We start from the raw sequence: 10,358 nt of genomic DNA, 5'->3' as shown, positions 1-10,358 counted from the left end.
CATGATGATTTATTCAACAGACATCGTCAATACGCACTGAATAATCCACATTTCACTTCCAGGATTGATCTGCAAACTTTATCTGTGGGAAATTGACCTGCTGGAAGGGAATTCAGCTGAAGTTTTGCAGAGATTGATCGAAAGTTTGAAATCTTTCCGTGTTTTTTAAATTATTCCGAGAAAGAATATGTTTCTTCTTTCTGTTAATTTATACTGATCATGATTATCAGTATAAATTAATTAATTACAGCTGCCTCTTAGAAAAAACATATTCCAGGGTGGATTCGATGTGGAGTTTGCATGTTCTCCCTGTGCATCCATTGGCTTCCTCCTACAGTTCAAAAACATGTATTTGACATTTATCGATGACTCCAAATGTTCAGCAGTGTGTGTGTGTGTGTGTGTGTGTGTGTGTGTGTGTGTGTGTGTGTGTGTGTGTGTCTCGAATGCTTTATGTTTCCATTGCTGCTTTCACACGTTCCCAAATCGTCCTGCAGGCCGGATTACAGACTCTGCTGGACCAGTTTTAGTCTGTGAGCCTCATGTTTGGCCTGCATGAAACACAACACGGTAAATGTTTACTTTCACTCTATGACTGATTTGTATAAGTAAAATCCTTTAATCACCCAACTGATTATTTGAGTCACTACTTTCATTTTGTTTTTGATCTTTATTTTTTTTTGATCTTTTCTGTTATTTACTTTAATGCTTCATAATTCATGTTGAATTTTTTCATCTACATTTAAAGCTTTTAATTTTTTTTTTTTTAATTTCTTTAAAGACCCCAGTTTTTACAGTATTCCCTGGTCTTTAATTGTCTTGTATTTATGGTTTTTTTTTAAATGGCTGAATCTGTAGTTTCCTCACCGCTGATGCTCTTTGCTGCCTTTATTTTCATTTTTGTCCTTGTTCTTGTTGAGGGGATTTAGTTTTTCTAGTGAAAAACACTGTGCTGAAAAATTCTCTAGAAATAAAGCATCTATGTCAAATACATTAAAAGATCATTAGTGTGCGAGCGTACCACATAGAAGTGGGTTAATATAACCAGTAAAGCTGAAAAAGCTGTAACACCGACGCGTCGCTGTGATCAGTGGGAGCAGCTGTTTGTCCGGAGCGGCGCCGGTTAGCCGGTTAGCATTAGGCGGCTTTAGAGCCGTTAGCTGAGAGAAACTGAGCGATTCTGTTTGGACACGGGCTTTGACCAAAGTCACTGCCGGTCGTTTTAATGTGAGGAACGCCATGTTGGAACATCCTGTCCTCGGTAAACAAGCCCAGCGGCCAAATAAATCCATGTGAACCAGGTGTGAAGCTTATGCCGCTTCCCGCCGCCTGGTTGCTGCGATCGAATCTGATTCCTCCAGATGTGAGCTCCGTGTCCGTGAGGAGTCGCTGCGCGCCGGGACTAACCCCACACTCGACCTTTGACCCGGCGGAGGCGGTGAATAAAGGCAACGGAAGACAGGTGATGTTAAAATGAACATTTATAATGACTCTTTGTTGCCGTCGCAAAAATAATCTTTAAAAAACAATTCAATTATTAACACTGAAATGCTGACTTCACTGGTAGTCCACGAGTCATAAAACACAACTCACTGAATTTCTTTTACAAACACAGTACTACAGTTACATTAAATAGTCATTACCGTTAAATCTATTAATGAATAATGTCCAAAGAAACGAAGAATAAAAACAATGACACTTTGAAAATCCTCTCATTCCCTCACCGTAGTAGCTGTTGTCTTTTTTTTTTTTCCTTTTTTTTTTAATCAACAGTGTATCATTTAGAAAATATACTGCTTCTGAGATGTTCCTCTGACAAAAGCAGAAAACAGACTGGCAGCATAACAACAATGGCGCATGAGCTCAAACGTCGAACAATTAGGGTGATGTTTTTCGAGGGGAGTGGAAATGGGACGAAACCATTCCAGTGATCTAACATTTATCATGTAGGCTGGCTGCTGCCTTTTGGCTCAGTATGGAATTATTTGGCACTCTCGCTGACAAATATTTGCCATAAAAAGCTTTCACACTTTTTTTTTTTTATCTAACAATGGCACAAGAAGGCATTTTCCTTTCTGAATATATCTATATATATATTCTTTAAACATTTTTTTTTTTTTAAAAGACATATAAATGCTGTCCTAGAAAGCCCTTAAGGTTAGTTAACACTGTGGACTTTCACAAGATTCTCCTCGCTCGTCACAAATGAAAGACAGAACCGTCATTATCAAAGAGAAATAGATACCCAATCAACGAAACATCACTTTGCTTATAGGTTGGATTATTTGATTTTATGCTGTCAGTCCATTTTGTTATCCGAGATGGGAAGAACAAAGGTTAAACAACTGAGGAAAGGAAGAAAAAAAAAAAAAAAAAGAAAAAGGAAGTTTCACAAGGAAAATGTTTGCAAGGTATCGGCATGCTTGTTTTTTTGTTTTTGTTTTTTTCAGCGAAGCAAAGCGTTCCACCCTGCAGAATAGTCCAGATAAAACAAACGGAACAGTCTCGCTTTAAATATCCAACACATGAGTTCAACACGGGAGGTTTCAGACTAATAATACCGAAAAATAAAAACAAAAGCAAAGTAAAAAAAAAAACAAAAAAAAAGAACGGCCTCATGTCTGCTTGGCGAAGGTTCCTGCGTTTTCTCAGACGAAAGGGCTCAGATGGACCGGCTTCAGGTGTTAAAGGGCGGAAACACACTGAGAGGGGAGAGGAGGTGTTAACACGGCGGGGGGGGGGCGACTGTCCACCTCTGGAGGGAAAATCCCCCAAAAAACAGAACATGACAGCTTCATTTCTTTTCTCCTTTATTTTGGAATGATACCACATGATACTGGTTTGGCATTCTGGGGGGGGGTTGTTGTCAACCATGAGACAGAAAGAGGCCTCAGTCACAGCGTCGAGGTGCCAGAGGTCATCTTCAATTTGCTGGTGCCGATCTGGAGCCCCCCGAGCTCGCATCCTCCAGTCCGGGTGCTTCCCCCGACCCCGTCCCCCACCCCGTCCCTCCCAACCCACCCCTCATTCCCCGGATGACACTGAATCTGGAACCTGCACCCACGAGGAGGCTGTGCAGTGAGGAGGCTGGTGGAGAGGCTGAGCGACCGACCCGCGCTGAAGGGAATGTGAAGGAGAAGCCTTCCGAGTGAAGAGACAGCTGCTACTTTTCTGGTTTTTTGTTTTTTTTTTTTTTTTGTGTGTGTGTCTGAGACTCCAGCCCTTTCCCATCATTCATGAGACCTGACCGGGGATCGGAGAAATAAATAAATACAATTGAAAAAAAAAAAAAAAAACAACAACAAAAAAAAAAACAAACCAACAACCAAAAGTCACATCAGAGCAACAGCAAAGAATGGCAAAGAACATGAAAGGAACTGTTGAAATCCAACATGGTTGGTTTCTCTTCACACCCACAATGACCCACTGATCAGTAAAGTGCATTTATGCAACACCAAACAAACACGATAATGTTGACAGCGGATCGGAAGTTGTGTTAAAACATATCTGGTTCATGACTGCGGCCGCGGGAGGCCTACCTGACTATAGCTGAAATCTGTTATTGACATAGATATTAACTCTACATGTATTTGACATTCCTGCCCTGAATTTACATTAAAAGACCGAGAAACATTCGACGGAACTTAAAGGGAAAGAAAAAGAGGAGCGAATGGGTACATTCATAGATTAGATCTGGGCTTTTAAGCTGTGACGTAAAAACAACGGAAACATCATGGGGCAGGTCACGTGAGGTTCGACCTGCCGGGAAAAGAAAGGCATGCCTGATATCCTAGAAACAAAAACAAACCGAACACAAGGAGCCAATGCACTGAGTAACATTTTCACGTTTGCTTGTTTCACATTTTTAATACTCCTCACTGGACCTAGAAAACCGAAATGTGTCTTCTCTGGTGACGTCTAGAGAAAATGATCGATGGCGAATCGGATCTCTAATGTGTGTGTGTGTGTGTGTGTGTGTGTGTCTGTTTTTTTCATTTTTTTCATTTTTTTTCGGGCCAACATGACAATAATGAGCTCCCTCCCAACTCACAACGGAAAAAATTAAAGACAAAAGAAAAAACAAAGACAGAAAGAAAGAACAAGTCTTTTTCCTTGAAACATGAGGCGAGTAAACTTAAGTGCTTTACATCTGATCGCATGCAGCGTTATGTCTTTGAATGTCGCGAGACGACCTCGCACACAATTTTTGTACGGCTTTTTTGTTTTGTCTTTTTTTAAAACCTTTTTTGTTTCCTCCATAATTTTTTTCTCTCTTTTTTTTTTGATACCATGCAATAGAAGACGTGCAAAAAGATAACACCTAACTCCACAAACACATTTTTGATTGTTAATGGCTATGTTATGAATGCTTATAACATGTTATGCTTAGTCCATGCTGGCCTATAGAGACATTTGTGAGAAAACAGCAGTACTTAAGCCACAGGTCAAACAAACACACAAGGGATGCATGGAGTGTAAAACAACATGGATCCATAAAAATCACAATCTTTAACTCTTACTCTATGTACCTATGGGATAAAACAATGCACAAAAAAGTTCTTTGTCCTTTGTTTTTCTTAAGTAATGTATTTGATTATCTTTTCTTAACTTAAAAGACAGTGTTTGATTGGCACTTGATCAGCACTTCTAAACAAGTTATTGATATCTAACATTTGATCGCACATCTACAATTTCAGAAGCTGCGGAGGTCTAGTTTGGCACAGGTTGTACTATGAAGTCTATTATTACTTTTACTATCTTACCAATACTGTATAGGACTCTATACACCTCGTTTTATGCTCCGGCCTCGTCGGAGCATGTCTCTAATCAACAGACCAGACATCTTTTCAACTAAAATATTTTTGTATAGTTTACTTATCAAATAGCAGCATTTTCATAACTTACAAAAAGTACATGTAAACCTATTCATTCAAAATCTTAGTAATTTCAAAGGTTCATACAACAGACATAAAACACAAAACAGGACAACATGCTACTATATTGCTTCCAATATTCTTTACATTTTCTTACTGTCAAACTAAATCATCAATGACAGGAATATGGACACCACCGGCCGATGATGAGTCATCGTAATGCACAAACAAATTTCGCGAAGCTAATCTTAATCAGGCTTTAGTCGGCACTCTCATCATCCACACAAATATAACATAGTTTCACATTGTATCGACAACGCTGGACTGCATTTGGACTACAAACTAGAATAGCTACAATAAAGTACATATAGATCATATGACATGACATATTGTATTCCACAGAAATGAACTCTAGTCATTTTTCAGATAACAGGATATGCATAAAGGATGTCATTGTTTCGGCTTGAGGTCACAAACGAGTTCCCACCTTTAACTCTCGCTCTCTTATGCATTCTGTCCTTCGCTCTGCCTTCTGATTGGCGGCTGACGCTTGAGCTCAGCCCACGTGTGAAAAATTGACTCCACCAAGATTTAGCCTTCTTCTGGAAATTAAAAAAAAAAAAAACGCTCCCCTCGCTGCCTGGACCTGACTTCTCATTCTTCTTGTAGAGGGAATCGGATACTTTGAGCGGACGTTGCTGGTTGGTCTCGGCGGGTGTCACAGTTTTTGGGAGGCGGGTGTCGCCTGTGCATTTCAGCCCCGTGAACTCCTGGCAAAACATTTTCACGACCCCCCTCCCCAGCCCCGCGGCCGACAAGTGCATAACTCCCCCAGCGGCGGCAGCAGCACAGCCGACACGCCGCCCGCGAGAAGACAAAGACGGGGAGGAAAGGAGAAAGAGGGGGAGAGCACAGTGTGAGGAAGAACAGCACAGAGGTGGAGGAGGAGGAGGAGGGGGGGGGGGTCGGGAGGAAACTCCAACAAGCGACGTGCAGAGGGGGGGAATAAAATGCTGAGAGAAAGAGGAAAGATGATGAGAGGAGGGGTGGTGGCTGAGAGAAAATAGCGTTTGGCACGATGTATTGATGGGAGCGCTCTGGAGGGACGCTCTCCTCAGTCAAGCAGTCCAGTTGCATTGATAAAACATCCTCTTGTTTTGTGCTTGTATCTTATTACGATGCTAAAATCTCGGGCAGTAAAAGGCTCTCGAACGGTGCGGTTTCACAGGTTGCGGACGACCCGGGAGCCTTCGAACACACGGCGAACGACAAAAAAAAAAAAAAAAAAAAAAAAATCCAGCTGAAGACACGTAGCGCCGTCTCCAATCCCGAACGGAAAAAGGCGAGACGTCGAAACCTCCGCGCGCTCCGGAACGCGCCGGCCCTCGCAGCTGCGCCGGAGACACGGGGGACGGGGACGAAGACGGCCTTCTGAGAGTGTCCGGTGGGAGGCGGAGCGGACAGGACTGGAGGATACGGTGACGGGAATTTATAGTTGGCTAATCGAAATGATGCAGTGCAACGGCGAACAGAAAGTATCACAAGACGCCGGTGTGTAAATGGAAATGCTCTCGTGGAAATAACCTCCCACCTGTCAGTACTGGTGGGTCACATAGATGTGCACATTGAAATTATATATCTATATATATATATGTACACATATACATATACATATACATATACATATACATATATATAGTCTATACGCTCTCTCTCACATCCCCGACACGACACGCCGTACATATTGTGTTTTTTAATGTCTCACAGTGCAGTCTTCAGAGACTCAGTGTACTTCAGGGTGAACACTATGGATAGCAGCGCAGAAGGAAGCCAAGGTAAATCTCTGCTGTTGGTTGGGGAAGATGCTCGACACGGTTAGCCTGCTCGCGCTTCACAAACAACTGCCAGGAAAAGACGACGATGTGTTATTAGGTGCTCCACGTGAGGCTCGTGGGCTTGAGCGTGATTCAGGACGCTGTCTGGATGGACTGCAGCTTCTGCTTTTTTGTGTGTGTGATTTTCTTTCTTTGAGTGTATGTGTGTGCGTGTGTGTGTGTGTGTGTGTGTTGATGCAAATTGAGAAGGACAGCTCACAGAAAAAGTGAGTCCGATCCCTGTTTTCAAGTGTCACTCTAGTTTCCCTTTTGTTTCGCATGTGTCTCGTGACTATTTGGTACCCTTAATGTAAAGGCAATAGTTTCTTTGTTCACAGATATTGGTTCGTGCAGCGTTTGCTTATCAAAATGCTTTTGTAGTGCTTTTGTTCCCTTTATGGACTGAACTGGTTTGACACTGCTTCAAGGTAGCTTTGCGTTATTTCTCGAGAGATACAAACGTCCGACTGAGGAAAAAAAAACACGACGACTTCAGGTAAGATCGGTTGGAGAACGGCCAATTTCCAGTAGAAAAAAGAAAGGAGGAGGGAAAGGCTTGCGTCGGGCGTGAGAATGGACTCGAGACGGTAAGACTGGATTGCTCTTCATCACGAAATGCTGAAATCAATCATTTAGTCACTGGGTGAGAGGCTGGGTCAGATCCAATGGGCTACTGATGGCTGGCGTCGGCTCATAGGAATCAAGCAAAGAGATCCATCGCCGGAGAGCTTCTGATTTCATGGTAAAGGATAGAAACCTAATCCTATAGCACCAAGAAAGGGTTCAACGACAACGTGTTTCTGTGTGTCGGTAGCTGTGACTGAAATATGCAAATACGCTGGAGTGTTTGTGCGTTTGTGGGAGCGTCGTCTACGTGTGTTCATGTAAAATATATTTATACATTCCTGTGTGTCTCCTCTATCCTCTCACATTGATTATTTAACCCCTGAACTAGGCTTGCAAGACAGCAACAGTGAAGTTCAGACTGGGTTTTGAGTTATACATTTCTTTCACTGCAACACAATGTTTGATCCCTGTAAATAAAAAATAGCAATAGGCTAATATTGTTTTTACATTCAGATCAACCTGCATTCGCAGGTTTAAATAATCTAGTTGTGTTTGAATGAGACCATGTCAATAAATAAAGGATGAAAATAGAAAATACCCAAATTTTGAAATGTCAATTATGACATGAGCCAGAATTCAACATATGTCAACAGAGATGTGATTTCGTTTGAAGAAATTATACTCAGATTGCTTACCCACAGACTGAGGTGACCTCAGGTGCTCGTCATAAAACCTGCCCCTGTTCGCAATGCCGGTATTTGCATTGCACAACAAAGAGCAAGAGGTTTGTAAAACAGCTCTTATTGAGCTGGCTGGAACTTCATCTGACACGCTCAGCTCGCCGGGAGCCGAGGTTCACGCAACTCAAGTTAAAACCAACAAAAACAGAACACAAAACGAGAAAAAGAAAAACCAAAACCAAAAAAAATAATAATAATAGTAAAGGAGCTATGAGGTTTTGGAGGAGGGTGAAAGCCAGCGGCCTCACCCTGAAATCTGCAGCTTGGCAGTGGACCAGTTCAGCTTACTCTGATCACCTTCGTCAAAAGGACTCGACACAAACTTTTAAAAAACATCAGGACGTCAGTCCCTAAAAACACATTCACATATCACACACACTTATCTTGGTTGTCTCCCCCACCTCCTCCTTTGTGATTCTCTCGTTTGATACTGAAATATTGAACAGATATTTGGACGTTTCTTTTCTTTTTTTTCTCTATCCATCGTGACTCTCTCGGTTCCCATCTATCTCTGTCTTCATCCTTTCCTTCTTTCCTCTTCTTTTTCCCGATTAGCCCACCTTCTGTGGGTTGGTAGCTCGCACGCCCTGCTCGTACGTGATCCGCTGGCTGATCAGATACTGTGCTGCTTGCGTAGCGGCCGGCGACCCTGTTATGGTAACTTTACGGTTCCGAGTACCAGGAATGAACTCTCCCTTTTTGGAGATCTGGATGCGGGCTCCTGTCAGCTCCTGGTACTCTACCAGCGTCTTCCCTCCTTTCCCCAAAATGGCGCCCACTAGATTCTCGGGCACAGCGATCTCAACCACGTCCTTGGCCCCATCTGCCAGCTTCTCTGTCGCCAATAGGGATGAGGCCATCAGTGGAGACGAAGCATTTAGGTAACCGTTGGAAGCGCCGGTGGCGGCCGCTAGAGAGCCCAGGGAGAAGCCGCCCAGGCCCGTCGCAGGGTGGCCGGCGCTGCTGGAGGCGTCACTCGCGTAGGAGGCTAGCAGGTTAGCCGCGGCGGCGGCGGCCGGGTTGGCGCTGGCGGCAACGGCGGCGAGGACCCCCGAGGCGGCGGCGGGGTTGAGGCCCAGGCCCAGGGTGTTTGTGTTGTAGCCGTAGCTGGCCAGCGTGTTGAGGGCTGAGGTGATGGCCAGCAGGTCGTTGCCGGAGAAACTGGACATGGCGGCGGGGAAGGCGCCCATCCCCGTCAACCCGGCCTGACCCAGAAGGCTGGAGGCCGTGGCGGCGGCGGCGGCGGCGTTGGGCAGCACCTCGGCCGTGTTGGCGTAGGGCGAGCCGGTGGGGTTGGAGTTGGCCACCGGGCCGGAGACGTTGGAGTAGCTTATGTTGAGGCAGCTGCTGCTCTGAGGGTCCTCCTGGATCTTCTGCACTATGATTTCCACGGCTTTGCGGTTCTGCTCGGGCTCCCCGCTAATGGTCACCACTCGCTCCTGCAGGTTGATTCCCTCGGGCTTCTGGGAGAGCTGCACCCAGGCGCCCGACTGCTCCATCACCGCTTTGACTGTGGCGCCACCTTTCCCAATGATCAGCCCTGCTGTGCTATTGGGCACGATCAGTTTGGCCTGCGCAGAGAAAGAGAAGCCATGGTAGCAATGAAAGGTGCAATAAGTAAAACCTAAAAGCATAAATGGCGGACAGAAAGAAGGATATGTCTCACTGAGTCACAGTACTATACCAGCCCCTGCTTTACTCAGCGATTTGCTAATCCCCAGGGTTTAGGCTGCAGCTGCCGCACTGCTCTGTCTCGCTATGAAAGACTGGAGGTAAAAATAACTACATACCCTCACATTTTCCTGACCCGACCAGACTGGGTCACGGCCCACAGAACAAGTGAGAACGGCAACTGATAAACAAGGTGTCCTGGAAGTGAACCGGTCCCACCGCGCCCCCCCGGCGACCCCCCGGGCCTCACCTGTTTGACGCGGTCGGGGTTCACGGTGGTCTGCGGCTGCAGTATGCTGACCGGCTCGGGTTTCTGGGCGCTCTGGGGCATCTCGCGGACTTTCTCCGCGATGAAGTTGTGGACGCCATTGAGCGCCTCGACCGTACCCTGTATCAGACAGACTCGCTCTGTTGTTCCTGCCATGGGAGAGGAGGAAGAGGACAAACACAGGATGATGGGTTACTCTTGATGTGCTCAGAGTGGGGACTTGGCAAGCAGATTTGAGGGATTTACGAGAGGGCCTGCACTAAAACCTAACATTTATATTAAGACGCCTTGGCAATGAAGAACGGTCCTTGACATATCACAAAGGAGACCCAATTACTAAGCCATTCCTCGCTTCCTCCATTTA

The 10,358-nt window shown here is 44.9% G+C and overlaps 1 protein-coding gene across 2 annotated transcripts in view; it reads right to left on the bottom strand.

The window, feature by feature from the left end:
• Positions 1–8,530: 8,530 nt before the first annotated feature.
• Positions 8,531–10,358, bottom strand: part of nova1 (NOVA alternative splicing regulator 1) — a 33,781-nt gene continuing 31,953 nt past the window's right edge. For both annotated transcript variants that reach the window (XM_030100311.1, XM_030100312.1), the window contains exons 3-4: positions 9,977–10,143; positions 8,531–9,626 (exon numbers count right to left, since the gene is read on the bottom strand). In XM_030100311.1, coding sequence (XP_029956171.1) covers positions 8,607–9,626; positions 9,977–10,143 — 1,187 coding nt within the window. In that variant the 3' untranslated portion in view covers positions 8,531–8,606. The remainder of the gene's footprint in view (positions 9,627–9,976; positions 10,144–10,358) is intronic.

The sequence above is a fragment of the Salarias fasciatus genome, chromosome 10 (assembly GCF_902148845.1).
Source record: "Salarias fasciatus chromosome 10, fSalaFa1.1, whole genome shotgun sequence".
NCBI lineage: Eukaryota > Metazoa > Chordata > Actinopteri > Blenniiformes > Blenniidae > Salarias > Salarias fasciatus.
The sequence above is the reverse complement of the archived record's forward strand: the minus strand, read 5'-3'. Positions and strand labels throughout refer to the sequence as shown.